The sequence below is a fragment of the Tinamus guttatus genome, unplaced genomic scaffold, assembly GCF_059628265.1.
Source record: "Tinamus guttatus ecotype Peru unplaced genomic scaffold, ASM5962826v1 Tinamus_guttatus_pri_ptg000416l, whole genome shotgun sequence".
NCBI lineage: Eukaryota > Metazoa > Chordata > Aves > Tinamiformes > Tinamidae > Tinamus > Tinamus guttatus.
The window spans coordinates 1-24,818 of NW_028288950.1; the positions used below are offsets into that span (position 1 = coordinate 1).

A 24,818-nucleotide genomic window follows, 5' to 3' on the forward strand; every position below is an offset into this window, starting at 1 on the left:
GTTACCTTGAGTAACTGGTTAATAGATATGAAAAAAGAAGGAAAGTTCCTGCAATGTTTGAGTAGAGATCTGAAGAAAAGTGGCATTCAAGAGGGCAAATAATATTAGGTCTAATATTTCATAGGTTATGATGACTCAGTAGCCTGCTCCAAGGAATTCATAACCTTTTAAGTGTGGTGTGCCACACTTCCACAAATTAGGGAGATTTTTTTTCCCCTCAGATTTGCTGGTAAACACCGGCAAGCAGAAGTTGCTGCTGGTCAGATGGTTATTGACATTTTGCGTCAATGGAAGAAGCCACAGCCTCTCAAAATTCTGTTGCTATCAGCAATACCCGCTGTGGGAGCAAGAAAGCAGCTTCTGACTCCAGCTAGGCTGGAAATTTCTATGGGATTGAGGAGTTGGGAGCAGTCTTCTCTTCCATATGCTTTTCTTGAAATTAGGGGAATACCTGGCCTTGCTGCATGCTCTTCCAAGTCATTCCATCTACTATCTTTGGCACTTCTGCCTCAGATTGATGACTGCTGATCTTGTCCAGTTTCATATTCTAAAAACACAAGGAAAAAACCCACTGTTGAAATAGTGAACATGGTTATTGGAAGGAGAAAATAAGTGAGAAGAGAGAAGATCTGATAATATTAAAAGGTATGTTAGTCTGGCATAGGAACAAAGACCTACTCCCAGCTTTTTTTTTCAGCTCCATAAGTATATAACAAATTGCTGCAGGACAGAACTGTAGTCCCTTTCCAAGTACACATACCAAGGAAAACTTGCAAAGATATCCAGGGCCTCGGAGAAGACAGTAGACTGCTAATGGCCTCTTGGAAAATCTTCCACAAACTGCCAGACATAAATAGGCTCATTAACAGTATTGTCATAGGTAAGGAAAATATCTTAGTGACAAACAGAGGGGAAAGCTGAACAAAGGCTCTATTATTCCTAGTTTATACCTCCCTTTTTGGTTCTTTATTAGAGATATTTTATGGCTATTTACGTAACTAAAAATTTAGTAACTTTTCTAGTTAAAGGATTTTTTTAAATTAATTTGAACATTTATTTTGCTTGCAGTATGTGGTGATATTCATGGCCAGTTCTTTGATCTAATGAAGCTGTTCGAAGTGGGAGGATCCCCTGCTAACACAAGATACCTCTTCCTTGGTGACTATGTAGACAGAGGTTATTTTAGTATAGAGGTAACTGAATATATTAATCTGCTTTGTCCTAAATTTTTGTAAGTACACTTTCACAGACTCTTTTCAAATGAAATCTTAGGTTGCTTTAGCATGTGAATATATTCTTCCATGCTCTGCTTTCTCTTATTTTAAAGACCTTTTACAGGAGGATGTTGACCAGCTGTTCAGCCTGTCCTGTGGGAACCATAAGACTTGCTCATTTTTCTTCCTTTTTACTTACTTTTGAGAAAAGTTTGATTCAGTAGCATTTCTCTGTATAGTCTTGCTTCTCTTGTAATATTTAGCAGGGTGCATTTGTAGGCTTTTGGAGAACAGGTGAGTAATTTTGGGAGGTCTTGCTCACAATAACAACTCTTTATGATAGTTGTTAACTTGTATAAATTAGACTCCTATTTATGTAATAAAGTATTATTAATAATTATTAATATATTTCTTTACTAAAATTCTGAGGGTGGTTACAGATATGGATGACCTGTTTCTGCTATTATTTTTTTCAGTATTTTGCATTCAAATCCTTCAAAAAACATTTGAATATATTTGTTTTGTTACATTCAAGAGAGATTCACATATTTGGATAATCAGTTGGTTTCAGGCCAATGATTTCTAAGTTATCTATTCTTTTGGAGCCAACTTGAGAAATGCTTGAGCTTGAAATCTCTTCATTGGTATCAAGATAGAGTAACTTACAATTTGAAATAGGATATTACATTATTATATGATGCTTTATTTCAATATTATTATGTTACCATGTATGTAGAATATTATGGACATGCTCAGTGCATTTTGGGATTACAGGTTTAGTATTCAAACTCAAGATATAGCAGGAATGGTTGCTTCAGTAATTTATGAAAAATAATTACATCAAACATTCATTTCTCACATGATTTTAATATAATTTTTACTTATAATGCTTGGGATACCAAATATGTCATAGCAAAATGAATATGAAATTTTCTAGAAATGTACAAAGTTGTGTTTTTAACATTTTTAAATGGTGCATTTAAGGATTTTTATTCAATGTTTTCTTATTCAATTTTTAAAGTTCTAGTTAACTTGTTTATTTTATTGGATATATTTGTTTTTCAACAGTGTGTGCTGTACTTATGGGTCCTGAAAATTCTCTACCCAAACACGTTATTTCTGTTGAGAGGCAACCATGAATGCAGACATCTAACAGAATATTTTACCTTTAAGCAAGAATGTAAGTACTGTCCAAGAAAGTAAAATAAGCTTACTTCCACCCCCTGATCTTTGTTTGGCTTTCTTGTTTTGCTGGGGAGATGATTGTCTCTAACTGTAATGAAGACCTTGCAAACATTTTGAGCCCACTGATGTCTGTAGAATTGTTTGCAGTTGTTAGACGTGGTATTGGTGTCTAAGTACATGAAAGACTTGTGTCAATAAAGGTACATTTTGGAGTAAGTTTAAAATCTTGGAGAGAGGAAGATAATTTTAAATAAAGCATAGGCAAGGGCTAGGTCTCTACTAGCTGACTTGGCTATTGTGAAGGTAGTAAGAAAGTCCTACTGCTACTTTAATTTTTCAATTTGGGGAAGTGATTTTAATTATGCTAGTGTGAGATGACTCTTTTGATGATGCATGCTATCCCTCCATTTGGAGATTTGTTAAGTATAGATCTATTGATCAAGGATCAGCTGCCCTGGTGAAAAAAAAAAAAAACCCTCTTTGATGTAGATGAAGGTGATGTAATAGAATCTACAGGCAATTCTTGACTTTTCAGTCTAATGAGAAGACCACAAACTTTTCAGTAATATTTAATATTTTATTTACTAAGGTATGCTATATAGTTGTATAATGCAAAATAGTTCTCTAATTTTTTACAAAGCAAAAATAGTTTATCCATACTTGAGACAATAAAAGAAGAAATGAAAAAGTTTGTAGTTTTAGAAGAGTATGAATCTTAAATTAAAGATCCATTATATTACCTTTTTCATCTAATGTGTTGTTATTGATGTTTTATATATTTTTTTTCCAGGTAAAATAAAATACTCAGAAAGAGTCTATGATGCTTGCATGGAAGCTTTTGATTGCCTTCCTCTTGCTGCCCTTTTAAATCAACAGTTTCTTTGTGTTCATGGTGGACTTTCACCAGAAATAAACACACTAGATGACATTAGGAGAGTGAGTATTTTATGTATTTGAAAATAAGTGGAAATACGAAGATTTACATGATGCTATACAAAGTCACATTTGTAAAATTGCCAGTATGCTGTTTTGTCATCTTGTCTCTTTTGGAAGTGTAATTCGGGAACTGAAATTCAGCCTAAGATTTTTTTAATTATTATAATAATTAGCTTGCCTAGTGCATTTTTTATTAGGAGATTTTTCTGAGACAAAGTGCGCGCACCCACACACACACACACAAAATAAGTCCACCAAGTTTCCGAAGATACCCGGTATGTGTAAAGAGCTTTATATGCAGTCTGTATAGTGCCTAATACTTCTAAATAGGTAGAATCCAGAACACTCATTGCTATCAGGATTGAGCTCATAAAAGTTAACCATAGTCTTAAAATCAATTGGTATATCAAACATCATATTTCAGTGTTTCTTATAAATTCTGTAAGCCCTATAAAGTGAGTGCTGGGCTGTTACTTAGTTTGTGTGTTTTTGTGTGATGGTGCACTTCCCTTAAAGTGCACTCACTTGATCATGTGGATCTTTTCTTTTTGAAAGAGACTGTGAAGTTGCCACACTTAATTGAAGTTCATAGTTATTTAAAATGGGAAATTTAGTAGGCATTTGATTAATTGCTGTGAAATCCTTCGCACTGTAGTAAATGTGACGAATAAATATATTGGTAAGATGGATTAAAACAAGTTTTAAAAATAGAACAATGGAAACTAAATAGTCAGTAGCATGCAGTTTAAAGGGAAGGAGATTGTAATGACATCACATATCTAACTCTTTAAATTGGTTGTAGTCCGTATGGAGCGCTGATGTCAGGAGAAGATTGTATCAGATGAAAATCTTCAAGCTTAATTTTTTTTTTGCGCACTCCTTTTTGACTTGAGTCAAATTAGCAGACTTTGGGAAACTAACATGGGGCGTGACAGGAGTGATGTGTTATTCTTGGCACTTATTTTCAAAATTTTGATTACTCGGTGTAGAATCTAAAAAATCATTGGTTGTATGAGAACTGAAATCATATCCGCTGCTGGGTTGTGTGGAATCTGTTTTCCCCTGGTCACCACTGGTAATGTCAGCCTCTCTAGAAGGGAAGTGGTGGGAGGGAAGAAGGCTCCAGCTGATGTTGAGCCAGCTGCACGAGGGACTTGCTTGTGGTTTTCAAAGCTTCCGAGTTTGTCCTTTTTCTTATTGTTTGCCATTTCTGAAATTTTAGAAGAAACTGGTAGTACCAAATTGGTTCTACTAAGGAAACAACTTCTGACGAGACAAAAGGCTTTTTGAACAGGCAGGTCTAACACAGCTTTAGTAGTATGGCCACTGCTATAAAGATGCAACTGCTTTAAAATCTTTATCGCTTGTGAGGTTGAGAACTTTTGCCAGAATACTCCAGTATTTCTTCCTCATGGAAGGTGATCGTCATTTGTCATCTGTGAGTCAATAGTCATCCATGTGCTATTTTTTATATACTTAGGGAAATAATAAAACCGTGTGTATTTCTGTATCTTCTTCGTTAAAGACGCAACAGCAGATATTTTACAAGGGTAACAGTAGATCATTGTTTTACATGCTATAGTGAAGTTAGTTGCAGAATTGTCATGAGTATGCTGCTGTTTTTAGATATCAGACCAAGTCCTCTGGTAAAGTGGTCTTGGTGTAATTAACTCCTGCATTAATTATGTAAATTGAATATGATGTCTGTTTTTTCCCTCCCCCAGTTTCTTTTGCAATCTAATGAAGGAAATACTATTTTCAAAATACTTACCGTACCAGGAAAGTAAAATGAAAAGGAATTATTCTTCTGCATTGTGAATTTTTCTTCACAAAAGCAGTTGGTCTTCGTTGTTTTTGATTTAGGGAGAATGTTCTGAAGCTTGTGTGTTCAGACTACAGTCCTCAGAGTTCTGTCCCTTGTCATGATTCTTCCTGTCATTAATGTGAATTCACATTATACTTTCTAAAGGAAGTTGTGATACAGGAAGCCGAAGTTTAGAATGAATGTTATTTTATGAAATAAAAGGTTGAGGCTCTACAAAAGTATTCTCTAGCAGGAAATCTACTTGTTGCATTTGGCATAGAATTGATTAAGTTTATTCTGACGGTAAGATTAGATTTGCTAGTTTTATATCCCTGATGAACTTTTAATAAAGTGAATAGGTTTTTCATGGGCCTACTATAAAAGGTATAATGTACACTAATTATGGAATCACAGGATGGTCGAGGTTGGAAGGGACCTCTAGAGATCATCTAGCCCAACCTCCCTGCTCCAGCAGGGACACCTAGAGCATGTGGCACAGGGTGGCATCCAGGTGGGTTTGGAAGATCTAATGTAATGTGATTTTTTAGTGAGGTTGCAGCATGCGTGCTGTCCCATAGCTGAGACCAAAAGTTTGTAAATTTGAACAAGACATGGAACAAAACTTTTGACATGCAACTGGCCAACATAAGTTCCTGCTTTAGTTATTTTCTTGGAAATTGTTTACTTAGGTCAAATAGAGGGATTTAATCGCTGTAGCTGGGAGTCTTACTGTTACTACTCATCTCTTATTTACAGTGTAAAAACAGTGCTGTTCAATTGTTAGAGGGTTTTGTTACCCATTCTGGATTTTCAAAAGCTGAAAGATAAAACATAATCTGTGAGCCTTGTAGGAACTTACACTTGTATTGTGTGCAAGCAGTCTTGCCTAAGTGCTTTCCTGGTTTTCCTATTCTGTTCCTCTTCTGAGAGGTGTGAGTGATGACTTTGTGTTTTGCTAGGTACATTTCCATTATAATTAGTAACAGCTGAAGATTAGTTGATTTAAACTTAAAAGTGTAAATAACTTATTCAAAGAAAACTTCAGTACTTTAAGTGAGACTGAAAGAAGTAATAAGTTTATATACATGTGGAACAAGGTGTGTTGGGGCCTATTTCAAAATAGATCTAAATATCAGAGAGAAGGAAAACTGTGGAACTGTTTTTATAATGCTTTACTTCCTTTCTGAGGTTAGCTGAAATTTCCCTGTATTTAGCTAAATATAAGATGCCTGCCATTCTTCACTGGGCCTCACATAGTTTTTAGGGCTTTACTATATAAGAGTACACAGGAAAATTAGGGCACGTTAGTTAAAACCACTGCCTGTAAGTTCAAGTAAACTCAAAGTTCTGTGAAGGTGCTTTTTCTTCAAATGTACACTAATATTAATTTGTTGTGTCTTAATCTACCTCCAAGGCTTTGCTCTTTCTGAATTTAAGCATCCGTGTGGAGTAGTGTAGTAAATTTATTTGGTAGCCTTGACTTATAATACAATTTATATTTAGGTATCTTAAGGTATGTATTAAAAATATGCTACCTAGATCTGAGAAACACCATGAGTAGAGCTTCTTATTCTAAAATAAAATTGTCTTGTTCTCAGTTACCTTCTTATTCTACAAGAAAATTATCGTGTTCTTGGTTACCTTGATCAAGCTATTTCGGATTGAGATTCTGTTTTGCCACCGTCGCAACCTATTCACAAATAACAAGTGTTTTGAATTAACTCATGTTCTTTGTTAACTTTGGGTATCGTTATGTAGAGAAACCTTTTAAGTTTATTATTCTGATTTGATGCATCTGATGCAATCTGGGTTGAGTAGAATGCAGTGGCATTTCCTTAAATTTTGAGATGTCTTGAGAAACAGGCCAGGTGGTAGTCTGGGGTTTTATCTGTTGAAGGAGACACTGATCTGAGGTGTAAGTAAGTATACTGTGTCGGTAGCCCTCCTTACTTCACTACACTACTGTTCTGAAGGCCTTGAGAAAGTAGTCTGGGAGAGAGGTGCATTGTTTTCAGCAAACAAAGGTTTTGATTTATGACATCTTCATCTAACCCTTTGGCCAAAGTCATATGGAAAATCCTTAAAGAATCAGTGAACAGAAATTTATTAGAAATGCTTTCTAGACTTTCAGCCTTCTATGTTGCAGGAAACATCCATCAGCAAACAATTGGATCGTCCTTGTATAAATGCTTCAGTTAGTTCCTGGACCCAAATTTATTGCTGGAGGTTTAGAAACTTGATGGTTTAATCTACAGAAATTCAGGTACTTGCAGAAGTTGATGGACTGACTTCTTCAATCTGGAATGAATATTCCATGATGGGTTTATCGTCCAGTGTGGGAAATGTTAAACCACTGGATTTATAATATGGACTTAGTCCCAACAGCACCTTCAGTTAATACCTGCCTAGCCATTATCTGGCAGGAATTTGTAAAGATCTGGACCTCTCCACTTATGTTACAGGTGGCAGCCTCGGGAGCTCTGATTTTCCAGGGCATGAGAGAGCTTGGCACTACTGCTGGTTCCATATTTGAATGGATTCCTATGGACCGTTAGACTCTAATTCACCAGGTGCTCTCCAAACCTCCCTTCGAACCTGTCATGAAGAGTTAAGTGTTCTCTAGTACCATCAAAGTCATCTGCTTTGGTATGGGAGGTAAAGTGAGATTAATGCGCTGTCCATCAAAGAACTGTTCCTACATTTCTTGGATAAAATCATCTTGTGAAAAAACTCCAGCTACATAAAGATCAAATAAACTTTACATTGAACTTGGGGTATCTAATTTCACTTCTGGGAAATCAGAAATTGACTGAATGTTACCTAAACAGGGTATTTTCCTTTTGTGTTATCAGATGCTCTCTCTTCTTTCCCTGTGCCCGTTTTTGCCATGGTTACTAGGAAAGTAACAGGCTGCTGAAGTAAGTGTGTCTAAGTGGACATCTGAAATGAAGCATCTAGAGAAAAGAGAGAGAAGTAAAAAAGAGAAAAAAGAAAGAGAAATAAAAGACAACTCTAAAAATGCTTATTGTCCCCCAGGGCCATAACTGAGAAATGAAAGCCTTTATGAAAAAAATGTCTACAGACAGCTGAGCTAGTCATCTCTCCATTACATTGTTAAACACTCCATTATTCAGATGGGTGGGACCATTTTGTTCCTTGTCTATAAATTGGTCATCTTATATTACACATATCCATCAGTCTGGAAGTCATCTCGCTTCTCAGAACTAATAGATCTTATTGCTTTTAACAGGTGTGTGGTTATTTTGGCCTCTGCCTTTTTTGAGGAGGAGGAGAGGAAAAAAAAATACAGAACCTGCTTCTCTGATGTGGTTGGGATTTATTCAGTAAAGCCCTGGTATTGATGGATATGTAGTATAACAAATATATAACATTTCCTCATTTACTATTCAAATAATCTTTGTACTGTTGCTTTTTCTCAAACAGTTAGATAGATTCAAAGAGCCTCCAGCATTTGGACCAATGTGTGATTTACTGTGGTCAGATCCTTCAGAAGATTTTGGAAATGAAAATTCACAAGAGCACTTCAGTCACAATACAGTCAGAGGGTGCTCCTACTTTTATAGGTAGGAGTAGGCTAGGTTTCATTTGGTGTTTTACTACTAATCCTTGCTCCATATGTTTACTCATAATTGTTTCCATTTCACAGCTATCCAGCAGTTTGTGAATTTTTGCAAAATAATAATTTGTTGTCAATCATTAGAGCACACGAAGCACAAGATGCAGGGTAAGTACTTTGTGTACTTAGATTATTCACAATGTAAAATAAAAATTAACTCTTTATTGCTGTATGTTGTAAAATAATCTGTTTGGTTTTACAGTTATAGAATGTACAGGAAAAGCCAAACTACAGGGTTCCCGTCATTAATAACAATTTTTTCAGCACCTAATTACCTTGATGTCTACAATAATAAAGGTAAGAACTTGTTATAAAGAAAATAGCTGTATATAATACTAATTTTGAAATGTGATATGATATCCTGGGAAATGTGATATTATATCCTATATATGGGGGAAAAAATATTTGTTAAAATTGATGCTGTTCAGTATTTATGAGTTTATCACTAGGTGTTTCCCAGTCCGGCAAGGCTTTCACGTGCTCATAGTAAATCACTCCTCTGTTGTCTTTAGTTTGTGAGCTAAGGAAGGAAGGGAGGCATCACAGAGCAGTCTGTGCATGATGCAGTTTGCGTTGTGCCTTTTGCCATCTGAGAGTCTTTAATTATGGCTAGGGGAAAGTACATGCTTACTGCTTGCTTCTTTTGATGAAGAAAGTTAGTAAGGAAATGACCATGAAAGCCCACAACATTCATCAACAAATGGTCACTGAGAAGAAAATGAGAGTCAGGGAAGATGCCAACTTTTGTGATATGACAGGACCAAAAATGGCAGTTTTTAGGATGTCAGGGAAGAGCAGATGCAAATCTAGATACAGATCACCTCTGGAAATGCTGGTTGGAAATGCTGGCAGAGAGAGGGAATTAATTTTTGATCATCTTGTGCAAATTGTAGAGTTGATTACTAGCGTGGGTAAAGATTAACAAACCCGAATTATAGAGGAGACCTTAATGTGAATAGCTATTATCCTGCAGAAGTTCAAGAACAGAAAAAATTAAAACAAAAATAAAGCCTGCTGAAACGGATGACATGCAAGTATGCCATGAATGTATGATCCAGCTTTTTAAATAGTGTTCCTTTGAAACACTATTCCTCTTTTCTTAAATTCAGTCTACTGTGTATTTTCTCCCTCTTTCTTCCTACCTCCTCCAACCCATCTCACAAGAGAAAAATCCCACCCAGCCTACACCAGTCATGTGGAGTGATAAACTGTATATAGGGAAAGATGAGTTTTTGCTGTTATTTGTACTGGTTTTAAAGTAAAGCAAAAATAATAATTTTAAAAAATAGCTTCAACTGGCTTTTCCCTCTTTTTCATTTTCTCTGTGGATATTGATTTTAAGAATCTTTTTTACCTACAAGGTGTTCCAATGCATAAATATGGGAATATGTGGTCAACATCTATTTAGCTTTAGAATGCTGATGATTTTCTACTTCATTTTGCTGTGCTTCCCCTTTTGGATTTTTGTGAGTTTATTCCTCTCTGTATGAAAGGAAGTCACAGAATCCAGAAAATAAATGGGCAAAGACATAACAGGGATAAAACCTGAACCTGGTAATATTGCTGTTTTGAGTTAGGATTTTGTTCAAGGTGCTGAAATTACACCTTTTCATGAGCCTTTTAAATCTGTGTTTGTTATTGACCTATTTTAGGGTAGGATAAAACCATGCTGACACTTATACAGTACCTTAACACTCGGCATTTTCAGTGAGATATAATTATAGTTCTCTATGAGAAATCTGTTGTATGAATACCATCAAAAGAGAGAAAGTTTTTTTTGGGGGGGGTATATTGGATATGTAGAACAAAATAGTGCTAAGAAGAACCCTATGACTTTGTGTTTGTGGTGCTTACTAGTTTTAAGAATTCTTTCTGAAATGTCTGAATTTTATTGTAGCTGCTGTATTAAAATATGAAAACAATGTGATGAATATTCGTCAGTTCAATTGTTCCCCTCATCCTTACTGGCTACCAAATTTTATGGATGTTTTCACGTGGTCATTGCCATTCGTTGGAGAAAAAGGTAGGCAATAGTGAATTTATTTCTTGTTTCTCCCGGTTTTATTTTATTGGAAGGATTTCTTTTGTATACCAAAGAGAAGTTAATTACAAAGTTCCTGTGAAAGTGGTGGTTATCTGTGTGCGTCTTCATGAGGCAGACCTCTTGGGCACTTAATTACAAAGAGGATTTGGGAGAATTATCAGCTATTTGGAGTTTTTTTTTTTTTTGGCAAGTGGAGATGTCATTTCTGAAAGAGGAAAGACTGAAGTACAACCTGTTCTATAGCTTATGGTTGTTAAGATAAAGCTGCATCTAATAGACATAGTAAAAGAAAGCATAATTCTGAGAACTTGTATCAGCATTATGACAGAGAACGTCAGTAGGTTTTCAGAATTTGAACTTAATCTAAAACCTCTGTTCATGTTCTGCAAAATGCTATGCTCTATATTTTTGTTAATCATATGTTCCAAGGACTGCATTTTTGGAATTATTAAACTTTTTTTTTTTTTTTTGAGATGCTCCTGTAAAATTTTAACTTTTTTAGATAGCTATCTGTTCTGAAGGTCTTTTTTGAGAAAAGATAATTTAGCACAGATCCTCATTTTTTTTCCCTCTGGAGCTGATAACTCTGAATCTAGGGCGCCAGGACTCCAGATAATCTTAAGTTTAAAAAAAACAATGAGGTTAGAGACTAAAAGGATGTGTTTAAAATCCCTCCACAACCGGAACTGGTCTTTTCATAGAAGAGATTTGGAAAGCTCTTTTATTTTTTTTTTTTCCGAAGTACCTTGAGATGATGTATTTACTTCACATAAACAAATCTAGCAAATAATTAAGATACTTTTTGGTTTGGTTAACCCATTCACATTGATTTTTTTATGGTTTCCAGATGAGGAAAACTGACTGTTGGAAGGAGGTTTTTTATTTATTTATATGTTTTTTAAAAGATGCAATAGATAACCCTCTGTTCTTGCAACTGTAGAAACTGTTTATTTTGATCTTGTTACTGCAGGCAGAAAAATCCCTTTCTGCTGCTCAACATGTGTTTTCCTGATACAAAAATAAGAGTCTAAGTATTTGCTAGCAAATTCCATACAAGCAAAATGAGATCATCTTTCACATGTATAATTAAACTGCTGAATCGTCCTCCAGGACGATTTTTATTCATATAACTACTGGACATTATCACAAGAGGGAAGTCTTAGAGGAATCTTAAACCCAGGAATACCATTTCTGACCCAGGAAGTCCCTGAGCATCCAAGTGTTGGAAGCTGGGAAAGTGTTTTGGCAGAAACACTGCTTAGAAGCTTTTATGTCATCCCAAGGCATCAGCTGTTAGGCACTGGCAAAGCCAAGGTGCTGTGACTAGGTGAACCTTTGGGACAACCCAGTATAGGGTTGTCATGTTGTTTTAAACCAACTCCTAGAGAGGCCAGGAGTGGAACAGATTTCTCCCTTTGTGCCTGAGTTTGAACACACAAAATACTTTTGTATTTAAGTAAGTTTTGCATAAGACCCAAGTGCCAATGATGATGAACTGAAATAAATCCACCTAGTGTAGAAATACTGATATACAAGAAAATAATTTCTGTCTAGAAGAACTGCTTGTAAGAAAGGAGAGAGAGTTCTGTGATGTTCTAATGTCTGATTGCTAGATGGGGCAATTTTTAGTTGCTGTTATTATGAGGTTTTAAAATTCTATGATAGTACGTATTTTCAAGATGATTACTGAACAACAACTATGATGTGGGAGGTTGATTTACTGTAGTTATAGGTGACTAGTTACGGCTTGTGTACATGAAAATATTTAAACTTATGCAATTAATTAATATTTATTCTCTCCTGCACAGTAACAGAAATGTTGGTGAATGTTCTGAGCATTTGCTCTGATGATGAGCTGATGACAGAGGGAGAAGATCAGTTTGACGGTAGGGGTCACTTTTAGATATAAAAGGTTTGGGGGTGCTTTTTTTTCTTTCTTTCTTTTTGGAAATACTTGCAGTACCATATCTGATATTTAGACGTATTACTATTACCCAGAATTGGAAGAAAATTATCTTCAGAGTGTGTTTAGGTAAACACAGGCTTGTGTTTAGTGTTTAAAGTTAACATACTAACCATACTTGCAGAAGTACACCTCAGATACAAGATTAATAAATATCTAAATAGTACAATAGTACTCTAGAGAGGTTTTATCATAAGGTCTTGCATTTCTTTTGTAATGTGTTTTCTTCAGTTTAGAGTCAACATATGTTTGTCGGAAATAGTACTTTGGGATAGCAGTATTATTATGTGCTGCTTAAAATATGAAATACAAGTCTGAATTTTGACATTTTAGTTTAAAGCATAGATGTTGGAGAGTTGTTATATGCATCTTGCATAAACATTTATGTAAGATGCATCTTTTTATCTTGCAAACTGATATGTTGCATTGATAAGGAGGTGTTTTTAGCATTGTGATGATTAAGAAGTAGTATTAAGATACTGGTTAAGATGGGTATAGCATTATGACTGCATATTAGTTGTTTATTTTTACAGTAATGCTTAATATAACATCTGAAACGGTCTCAGACTTGGTTCATTTTATTCAATAATAGATTAGATTTACTGGATTGTTTGGTGATTGGGGAGGAGGAAGGAATGTTTACAGCAGTCCTTGAGAAGCACTGAAGATCCCGTGTAAGAGATCTCAGAGACATTACCCTATTATTTAGTGTTCAGTAGTCACTAGAAACAGAATCATGCTGTGCTGTGAGCTGCATATTTTAGACAGCAGTGCATACATTAGGAGCCACTTGAACTTTGCTGCCATTTAGGTTGTTCCCAGAGTTATGAAAAATTAGAGAGAGAGTCTCAAATGCGATTCTTCAAACAGTTACTTGTCTTTCATACAAGCAATCCTACTCATCCGGTCATAGAACAATTGAACTATTTGCAGCACCGGGCCTTGTGGTTTTCTAAGATGATAGCTTAGGCTCTCCAGCATAAATGCACTCATCAGTTGATTGTATACACCCTGTCTTTAGTATGGTAGTTGCACAGTTGAATTATTTTATTCTTCTGTCTCCTCTAACAGTTTCTTTGCTTGATGCATATCTCTTAATGCCACCTAGGTACTGTCTACGCTTTCTATGTGAATGGATTTTTTTTTTAACTGTTGACAAGCTTTCACTTGTTTATCATCCAATTTTAAAATATACTCAACAATTCCACTTATTCAATAATGCATTTTTGAGTATTGCAATTTTCCATTTTCTTTTTTTCACATTTCTTTTCCATTCATTCTTTATTATCACTGCCAAGTTAAATATCTTTATTTTGTCTCACTCGCCTTTTTCTCCATCGTTCACTTCCTTTTTTTCTGGACTCTCCATCTGAAGAGCGACTCATATATGGCAATAAAAAAGGTACACACCAGACAGAGTAGGAATGTTTTGAAATATGACTTAAAAGAACTTAACAGTACAAGTTCTAGTGCAGAAAATATCTGCTTGTGGAGAGATATGCTTATGTAGTTTTCTATTTTATTGCCCATTTTAATGGGATGTTTATAATTGTTTTTATATTTTGTTAGCAGAAGTCATATTCCAAGACATCTGTCTTTCTGAGCATGAGTTTTTTCTCCTTTCTTTCATTCCTTTTTTTGTAGAGTTCCATTCTTTTACCTATTTCTAATATTTTATCTCTGGCCCTGCATGTGTAGGGAGCGTTCAGTTGTCTGTTGTACTCTTCCATAATTTTATTGTGAGCATATTTTCAAGATTGTGCATGGAATGTGTTTATAGAATGTTCCAAACCTGGTTTGTTTACTACTTTTAGTTTCCTTCAACTGAGATGTCAAAAAGATGCTTCCTTATTGTATGTGCAATTTTGTAGATGGGCTGACACAAAATTTACAAAGAAGTCTGCTAGACTTTCTAGTCGATCACCTGTGTGCGTTTTTTTGTTGTTGTTTTTCCTTAAATTCCAGTGTAGGTATTTCCATGCGGAAAATTTCTTCCGATATTGCTTATCTAATAATCATTTGCTGTATAAATTTGTCATTTCAAGAGAGTATTTTTATTACTTGGAAACACATTAGTTTATAAGAGTATTTCTGAAGGTTATGTGATTTATTTATTTTACCATAATAATGTAAGCATTTCAAATTTTTCTTGCATGGGCACTAGTAGTGGGGAATAGGAGAGTACTTTGCTGTGTCTCCTATCATTTAGGGTATATTGAAGACTACCTTTTCTGCAAGGAGATGCCATCTGACTCTGCCAGAGATTTAGTGGCCACGTTAGTACAATGTTGCAGCCTGAGGAAATGCACTTTTGGCCGTTTGGCTTGGTCAGCTCTGTTGCTTCCAAAGGACTCAGACCGTGAAAGCTTCCGTAAAAATACTGTAAATCAGCCCTTTTTAGGGCTGAAACCTCTTAGAGCATAGTGCCCTTGCAGAGCTAGGGCCTGGGCGCTGGCCCTGCCTGAAGGGCTCAGGGCCGCACGCGGCAGCGCCGCAGCCCTGGGCAGGCCGGAGCGCGGCCAGCGGGGAGGGAGAGTCTGCGAGACCTGCCGGAGCAGCTGCGCTCCCGAGTTCCAGACCAGCCTCCTCGAGAAACCCTGGAAGAGCCCCCTTCTTGTTCCAGGTCTTCTCCATGTTGATTAAATAGTTCAAAGAGACAAAGGAAAATCCTTCAGGATTTTTTATAAGTTAAATTTTAACTTAAAAAAAAAAAATCAGCACATCCTAATAGATGTTTTTACTGGGCCTTCTCTGTATTTATTTCCTTTGTGTGTGTGTGTGCAGTTCATTAAAATTTTCGTGTGTGCAGTTCGTTAAAACTTTCCTTTGTCTAAAAAAAAAAAAAAAAAATCCTTCCTTAGTACTTTCTGGTTAGATTTTTGTTTGTTTGTTTATTTTCCTCTAAATAGATTGGCAGATATTTGCCGTTCCCTGGGACTCTTTCATCACGTTCATACAAAGCCCCTCTCCTCCCCCCTTTTCTCTTTGTCTCCACAACCTGTTTCTTTTTTGCTGTTAGCCGCTCCACCCGTTCTTTTCCTTTCTGTATGTGCCTTGCCCTGGTGTCCCAGCCGGGACGTCCTGCCCGCCGTGGCCACGTTCTCCACGCGGTGCCTGCTCTGCTAGGGCCTGCCTGCTCGCAGGGGGAAGCTACGTACTACCGAGCAGCAGAGAAAAACGGCTTCTGCCCTTTTTTTGGTTGGGAGCAGACATGCAGCTTTCCACGGTGCACTTCTGGGGTTCCCCTGCAGCCTCGCTAATTCGTTTGGCGACTTTCCCAAGCGCTTTTCTCCTGCATTAAGGAGCAATGACATAAGGAAGATCTGGACGCCTGACAGAGCTGCCTGAGTTTGTCCACTCTTTTGGCCACCTGTGGTTGAATTCAAAGCATGACTGAGTTCCTTCTACCCTGGTGTGATTAAAATTTTCCCTCCCCAATGACTGACAAGAATTTTGCATTGATTTTTGGTCTTGGTATCTCCCCGTCTGCCTGTGCTGTTTACTGGGATTGGGACTTCAGCAAAGGAAAAGAGGGTGGAGGGAAGGGTAATTTTTGCTTCTCTGTCCACACTGAATGTAACCTAAATTACCATTGGAGAAAGTAGCTTCTGTTTTCTGCAGGATAAAGGCAGACAAAAGTAGCTCTCCTTCCAAAACCCAAGCCTCATTGTTGAATTTTATTTTCACTTTTGTATGTCACAAATGGTGTTTCTCTGCTTGGTGGAATATGCAGTATTTATTACAGAACTTTGGTATTTGTAAATTCTGCAAATGGTGCAAACCTACAGTGATACAGAACATAGTATTAGGTGATAAGGGAGGTAACACTGCAAGTATTTGGTATTTTGCTTTGAGCTGTGTGTGTGTGTTTTGGGGAGTTCACATAAAGACAAGGAAATAACTCTTTTCTCTGGGATTGCTGTCTGAGAATTAACACCAAACCTTGGTTTTTTTTGTGGCTTTAATGTCTTTTTGGCTTCTATATGGAGCTATAAACCTACAACTTGATATGCACAGATGCCAGTGAATAATTTCAAATGTAAAATGTATTTTGAATGGAGTATCATAGCTATTACACTGTAGTGACAGTGACTTAGGCGTTTGATAGCCTTAGCAAATTATTGTGAACATACTAAACTTTGTGTCTTTTTTGTGGGCACAGAGGTGGTGATGATTTTGAGGGCATTCTGAAGCCTTAATTTTTTAGCATTGTGGGCCTGTAAGTGTTTTGGTACTGAACTTAAAACAGTTGTGTTGAATTCGATGTGCTCTGTAAAATGGTGGCTCGGTGAATACTCATGAGCTTGAGACTCTCTCTTATTCCATTGAAAGTAGGTACAGCTGCAGCGCGGAAAGAAATAATCAGAAACAAAATCCGTGCAATTGGCAAGATGGCACGAGTCTTCTCTGTTCTCAGGTAATTGCATGACTTCTGTATTCCTAAAACCCTCTTGTTCTGTATGTGAGGGGAAAAAAGAACCTCTTTTTAAGGAAGAACTGCCAAGCGTTCTTCAAGTAGACCAGTATGCTTCAGAAACTTGTGCATAGCTAGGCACCCCCATGATGCTGGAATTTTTGGATAAAGGGTATTTTTAAGTTATCTTTGAGACATAATGGTGTCAAGAAATGATTTAGAGGTTATAAATTATAGTATCTGATCTTTTAACTTGCAAGTTACTTGCTCAGTCCTTTAACTAAAAGTGTCTGAAATGCAGTATCAAAGTTGCAAAAGAGAAGGTCCAGAATCTATAAAAATTTTTGTCATGCCAGAAAGTTGAAGACTGTTTTTCTGTTAACTTTAAAAAACATGCTTTTTTCTTGCACCTATCTAGAGCTAGAGGTGACATACTTACATTTCACTGAAAGGTGTAATTTTCCACATACCATAGTTGTTTAAATTAGAATAATTTTAAAGTTGGTATTTCCCAAAGCACAGACACTGTTGAGTGAATTGTGATTACTTTTTTTCCTCCCCCTATGGCACTGAGACATGCCGAGTGCCTCCTGAGGCATCAGTACCAAGTTCAAAGCCAGTGAGCCTGTGTGTGAATGAGTGCTCACTGTTTGGCTCTGCCTTTCTAAGTCCTACAGAGTGGAAAGTTGGGTGTGGACAAGAATTATCTCCTCCATTCTAAAAATTTAAACTTGAATGTGCATTCAGCCTTGATGTGCATAAAGCACAGCAAAAATAGACTTTAACCCTTATTTTAATACTTATATTTTTCATAAGCAGTTATTTAAGTTGCTGCTGTTGTTTTTTCCTGTATCAGGGAGGAGAGTGAAAGCGTGCTGACACTCAAGGGTTTGACTCCCACTGGAATGTTACCTAGTGGAGTGTTGGCTGGAGGACGCCAGACCCTGCAAAGTGGTAATGATGTTATGCAACTTGCTGTGCCTCAGATGGACTGGGGCACATCTCACTCTTTTGCTAACACTACACATAATGCATGCAGGGAATTTCTTATGCTTTTCAGTTCTTGTCTTAGCGGCTGATACAAGCAAGTGTTATGTGTTAATCAGGCAATGTGAAATGGATCCTTAACCAGGGTATAAAACCGAAAGCGAGTGAGTGCAGTAGCGTCAGGCCACATTTTTCAGACTTTCAGCTTCCTTAGTTAAGAATTTTTCAGGTGGTGTAGGTGCCTCAGGTGGGGTGACCTCGCAGGTTTGATAATGGAATCTTAAGCTATTTGATCATTACAGATACAAATTTGCAGTGTAATTTTGCATCCTTATTTGTCTGCCTTTCATTAAAATGGTTTTAACACAGATGTGTTAGTACTTTAATTGATAACGTCAAATACTTTTTGATGTTAGTAATAACAGCTGCAGGCTGCAGAGTTCCATATTACACTCCATTTTTAGATCAAAATGTGCTACGTTTTGTACCCTGGTAATTAATGCCAAAGTTTGTTCTCTATGTCGTTTGTCAAATGTTCTATGTATAATTGACCTCCCTGAATTGTCCTTGTAACATGCTGTTTCCTTCCTCTGCAGATGTAGCTGCTTTCTTAGATCTGTCTGTCTCTCTCTAGGTATAGATGTATGTCTGTATAAGTGTGAAAATTAAACCACTATCCCAGACACTTGTCTGTCTCTTGATGTAGAAGCAACGTTGTAGCACCTTGTTTTTGAGGTTTGCTGCATTTGCTGCTGCACATTGTCTGTGCATTTTGAACAATAATGTACTTGAAAAATATTCAGTTACTGTTATAAAGTCAGTTGAGAATAAAGAGATTGAATTTAAAACTTGTAAATAAATCAAAAGGGTGTTATTAAGTGTGCATATATTTTTGCATGGAAATAAAAGAACTATATACAAAATATACCTGTAATCTGGCTCATTGAATACTTTGTAAAAGGTTTTTTTATTATTATTTTGTTGAATCATTGAATCTTTTTTTTGTAGAAGACCCATAAATGATTAACTAGGCTTAGAGAGAATGCTATGAGCTTGTACCAAACATATTAAAAGGATGAAGTCCAGGTTTGTGTGCACAATGGTGAGAACTAAATTACGAAAATTTGAAACTGGACTTCATATCGCTGTGCAGCACTCTTAAGCATAAGTTATTCAAGATTTTTTATTCGCCATTTCCAGGCTTTAATAGGCAGTATAATTGTTAATCTGACCATGGACTTTCATAATCATTGAAAGATTGTGATGTATTGATTAACTGAATAGCATTTTTTACACAATCTATTTTCTAAGAGTAGCTGCTTTTCTCATTTAGTCATTTAGGCTGTTTATTTGAAAAATTTAAATCTTCTGTATAGGATTTTTTAAAAACCTTCTACTGCATTTTCTATAAAATGATCAGAGCTGTTCATTAATGGCTTTGAAACACGAATGTCACATTTTAAGTCATTTTTCAGTGGACATATAATGTCTACAAGTAAGTTTATATGTCCAGTGTGTGTATGTGATTGTTTTGTGAATGTCTATAACAAGAAATGGTGTATGTTTCTTAATTCATCCAACTATTCCAAAAGCATATGTTCTAGTTTAATTTGCATCATTTTTAATAAGACCCTCTATGCTTAATAAGAGTGAGTCTGTAATCCTCTCATGCATTTCACGGATTCTTATCCATGTTACATGAGAAATGTTAGAGAGGATCAAATTGACTAGAAAATTCATGTTAACATAAGGCATAGAACATTCTACCATTATTGAAGATGTGAAGCATTTAGAAAATGTGGAAAATGCTTTTTGGATTATTCTGGGTGTTTTTCTTTTTGACTAGAGTTTTTGATGGCAATATTCCTTGATGCATTACATTAATATACCTCATCTGTTTTAGCTGTGTTACTTGTTCAAAATAATTCATGCAAATGTTAGTTCTGCTTAAGTTACAGTAACGTATTTCTTACTGATGGAAAATTTTACTGTTTCAGTCTTCAAAAAAGTAAATTTTTCCAATGATTATGCTCAATTGCCGAGGTAGAAATGCAGCAAAAATGAAATAAAACTTCACTGAATGATATTTTTCTAAACCACTGCAATATCAGTGAATTTATATTCTTGGTAAGAATAGAGTCATTGATATTATAGTAGGGCTTCTTATTACAAATATTTAGTCATTTTTAAAGTATATTATAGTATGTTGTCCGATATATTACCAGTAGATTAAACTAGCCTAGGTTTGAGAAAATAAAATAGCAATATGGATTGATGCAGTATTCTTCCTTTTCCAGCTGCTTTATTCACTTGAAGTTCACAAAATTCACAAATATGTCATGTTTTTTCCAAGGATTAGAGTGTTTTTTCCTCAGTGCTTAATTCAGAAATTATTTATTTGTGCTGTGAAAACTATAAGAAGTGGAGAATATATATATGTATTTTGCTAAAGAGCTGGGCAGAAAATTTATCGGTGCCAATGTGTGTGTAGGCATAAATGCAAGAATGGCATTTCCTTACAGGTATAATGGTGGCTTAAAGTTGCTGTAATTTCAAATTTAGGAAGTGTAATTTGGACCTAGTTTCACATTTTGGGACAGTAAAGATCTGAGTGGTGAAAAGACTTTATTCTGAGATGTCACTATGTGAGTGCAGTTAATCCTTAGTGTCATTAGTATGTTCTGTGCTCTTGGCCAGTGCCTCTCCCCTCGCAGGGGCTGGCTCAGCTGTGCCGCACGTGCCCTGCGAGGAGCTGGCCCTGCTCTCAGAGGGACCATTGATGCCTTGTTGGCATGGGCATAATTCAGAGCAGTGCCACAAGCACTAGGCAGTGAAACACAATTACCGTATGGAAAATTACTGAACAAGACTCTTACTGCTAAAGAGGTGGTCAAGAGTAAAATTGAAATTGTAACAGTAGAGGGAAAGGCCTAAGCAAAGACAGATAGATTAAAAAATATGTAATAGTGCAAAACTACATCCTGTGGAAGAACAAGTTAGTATATGAGTTAGTCAAGAAATATATAGACACACTTTGGAAAAAGGGATCAAGGTTTGTTTCTAGATAGCTTTAGTGTGTGAGGATAAAACTAGGCTTGCAGCAGTCCTGGCCTATGTATGTTTCTATTTTTTAATGTTGGTGTATGGCTTTCAGTAACATGTTGCTTGCATAAAAATAGCAAAAATATTGAGAACCATACTTGCCCTTTAATTGCCCCTTAAAGAGCAATTTCCTTGTGACTTATTCCTAGTGATTTATTCCATAAAATTAAACCATAAACATATGTTTACCAAGTCTGAATCCTGTCAGCAACATTCCAAATGCAAACCTAAATTAAAAAATGTAGGTCCTTCCATGGAAGTCAGTTAAACTAGCCAGTATTTTCTATTGGAGACCAGCTGCTGCCCTTGGTAATCAGAGTGGTAGTAAGACACTTAGGATTTTACATCAGTTCTGGCTTTAGTTAAAGGAGGCGCGTGGAGCTGTGTTTGAGGAGGGCAAAGCCATGCAGTGGTTTCCTTGCAACAGCCTTGTTTAAAATTTGCTGTGAAGGTGAGAATTTTCTGAGCAAAGACTTCAGGAATCTGAGTTCTGTTAATACAGGATAGTGTTTATTTAACGTTTAGCAGGGCTTACAAGGGATAGAGTTTTAATTTAGAGATACCTGGAAAAAAAAAAAACCCAAACCCACCTTACGCTGTTTTTGTTATTCTTGTATTTTCCAGTCAGTTTGTTCATTTATTTCAAGATGAAAATGTTCTTTTTCTCAACTGCTGTGTGTATTGCAAGATCTTTCTAGAACAGTAGTGCAAGTAGAATGAATTAGTTGTAAGTTCTCGAATTTGTGTTGATGGCAAGGCTACATAATTTAGAGATAAATCATGATTCGTGATCTTTTCAGGAAAAGATAGAAAAGAAAGTTGCCCCCCTCCTCCTCTCCAGGTAGGAGGAAATGGTAGAAACAGGTGTTTTTTGTGTAGCTTTGTATTACATGGCAGTAGATTATGATGATGTATAGTATGAAAGTATGTGTTTGGCCTTTTAAAATAGATCTAAAACTAATTTATTATCTCAGTTTGAGAGAGGGTTTTTCCCTTAAAGTATGCATTAATTCAAGTGCCTCTTTAGCTTTAATTCTGGGCTTGCCCTTGTCTCTTTAGATTTAGGGGTAGGAAAGGGATTTTTTTTTTTTGTAACTTCAACCATGCAGTTTGTAAAAGTTAAAATACTGCATTATGCGTAAGTATTTCAAAGTATTTTTAACTCCACGCTAATACGATTATCTTTTATTTCTGCTCATATAGTCTAAAATAGTTATATTTAAAAGGTTAAGTTTGTTCTATGTTTAAAAGAAAATGAGAAGTAAATAATTGTTTGCTTTGAAGAAATCTGTTCTTATCTAATCCCAGGTTTCTTATGTATCTACTTTCCCTATCGTTCACTTTAATACTGTTTTTTTTTCTGTTAGCAATATGTATGAAACAGGTTTAATACTATGTATAGCATTCACTGATAATAAATTATGGAATTAGAGGTATGACAAACTTTAGAGGAGGTAAGAAATTATTATTGGAATTAGCTACAGTTTATGTTTTAGGTGCACATGATTTATTCAGCAAGTCTGCATTGATAAAAGATGATTTTGATAGTCTAAAACCTTACATAAAAGCTTCAGTTTTTTGATTTAAAACAATTGAAAAATCCTACACCTTAGAAATTGCAGCTTTTGTCATAGTTACTTAATTCAAAAGAGCAGTAAGCTAGATTTTCCTCTATATTCATATCTATTCATCTACCAAGGATATGTTAAACTCAGACCTGTTCCTGCTGTTGATTAGGTTTTCGATCCACTTAAACAATCCTCTGAGACTTCATGACTTCTAGAATTGTCCTTTATGGTTGCATTTTGCAAGTTCCGTTTCTCAGAGATAAAAAATGCAAAATTTGAAGTACTAGTTTAACTTCATGGAGAAAATATAAATAAAGCAAAAGATATTTTCTTCCTGCTAGAACCATCGATAGCTTTATTTGTATAGCGTCCATATTGGTAGTTTTATGAAGCTCTTGAATGCTTTTTGAATAATCAGAGAGCAAATTTCAAATAGTTCCTTTTTTTAAAACAACTTCAACATTAGTTCAAATATTACGGTGCTGTTTTAAATTAAAAAAAATTAGAAGTGTATAGTTGAGTAAATGAAGTACTAGTTAATTAGTGCTGTTCTTGATAAACCTGTAGTTGATAAATTGTATTAATTAAATTATAGGAAAAGTTTCACAATAGCTTAATAAAACCCAAGCCCCTTAATTATAGTTTAAAATGATTGTAATCTAATCTGGCGTAGCATACTATATTAAATTGATCATTGCCTTTTCTGCTGTGCGATATTACACTCTTCATCTTTCTCATTCATTTTGCATGCATCTGCTCACTTCTGTACAGCCACTGTAGAGGCAATTGAGGCTGAAAAAGGTATGATCAGAGTCTTTGCCATTGGCAGAGATCTGTGGTGTCTGGGAGGGAATTCAAAAGTATTCTGTGTGGGTTTGTTTTACTTTCAACTTGCACAAGCAGAGATGAATCAACTGTATTGATTCATCCCTTTTACATGTAACATTCATTTGTAGCTTTAGGATGATGATTACCTGTATTAATATTTTAAGGAGGTTTTTTCTGTTTTTTTTTTCTTTTTTTTCAATACAAAATATGCATAGGTTTCTGTTTTTATTTGTATAATAGCATGTTGTGATATGTGGTGTTGTCTTGAAGTCCTTTAAAATGGTAGTGTTTAATTTTTTTATGCATTCAACTGCAGGGTTTTTTTCTTCCTTTTTGGAGGGGAAAATACAGGGAAGGAGGGTTGTTTATGCATGCCTCTTATAAAATTTGTTCTTAATGGCTTCAAACATCATTTTTTAAAATTTTCCATAACATATCTGGTAGTGCAAGATGTATAAGTACAAGGTTTGCTTTTCCTGTAGATTTTAAACATAATTTCATGATCAAATTTGCTTCCAGCATATATGCCAATCTGCCAGTAAGAGGCATATTAAATTCTATGGATTATCAGTGCTGCTGTGCTAAAAAATGTTGCTGTGTATACGTCCTTTGTTAGTGGTGCTGACTAGAATGCCATCAAATTATTTGATATTCAAATTATTCAACTTCAGATTGTCACTGACATTTTTCCATAGATACCTTAATTTCCTACTGCTCAGTATTAAGTGAAGTGAATGACAAACAGCATAGCAACTGAGAGAGAGCTACCTCAGTGTGTTCCCAGATTTGGTTACAAAGCACTGTTTAATGACTGTATGTTTGCTTTTTTAATTAAGGAATTCAGATCTTCAAAAGTTTAACAGCAGGCCATGTTCCATTCTCACACACATGTGCAAGAAGTTCTGTTGTTGTGTGTGTAAAGTTGTCTTAACTCTGCAAACAGTAGTTTTGTCCCAAAGACTTCAGTCTTACAATGTGGCCAACCATTTTCAGGTCTAAATTCAACCGCAGACCTCATGCATTCAAGTAAATAGTAGCAAAGCAATACTTTAAATGCATAGGTGATTACACGATGCCCTTTCCAAGTGCAGCCCTGACCCGGTGGCTGTGCTTGTGTCCATTTCAGCCATCCACAC

The 24,818-nt window shown here is 35.8% G+C and overlaps 1 protein-coding gene across 4 annotated transcripts in view; it reads left to right on the forward strand.

Moving 5' to 3' along the window:
* Nucleotides 1-1,036: 1,036 nt before the first annotated feature.
* Nucleotides 1,037-24,818, forward strand: part of LOC104577462 (serine/threonine-protein phosphatase 2B catalytic subunit beta isoform) — a 31,498-nt gene continuing 7,716 nt past the window's right edge. For 2 of the 4 annotated variants that reach the window (XR_015913749.1, XM_088531401.1), the window contains exons 1-10: nucleotides 1,037-1,193; nucleotides 2,283-2,394; nucleotides 3,190-3,335; nucleotides 8,584-8,723; nucleotides 8,807-8,884; nucleotides 8,979-9,073; nucleotides 10,674-10,799; nucleotides 12,629-12,706; nucleotides 17,116-17,200; nucleotides 18,054-18,151. Coding sequence is in view for 3 of the 4 variants with exons in the window: in XM_088531401.1 (XP_088387527.1) it covers nucleotides 1,104-1,193; nucleotides 2,283-2,394; nucleotides 3,190-3,335; nucleotides 8,584-8,723; nucleotides 8,807-8,884; nucleotides 8,979-9,073; nucleotides 10,674-10,799; nucleotides 12,629-12,706; nucleotides 17,116-17,200; nucleotides 18,054-18,151 (1,048 nt within the window). In the remaining variant the exon portion in view is untranslated. Of the gene's footprint in view, nucleotides 1,194-2,282; nucleotides 2,395-3,189; nucleotides 3,336-8,583; nucleotides 8,724-8,806; nucleotides 8,885-8,978; nucleotides 9,074-10,673; nucleotides 10,800-12,628; nucleotides 12,707-17,115; nucleotides 17,201-18,053; nucleotides 18,152-23,625; nucleotides 23,656-24,818 lie in introns of all 4 variants that reach the window. The other 2 variants (XM_088531399.1, XM_088531400.1) reach the window with 2 other exon arrangements.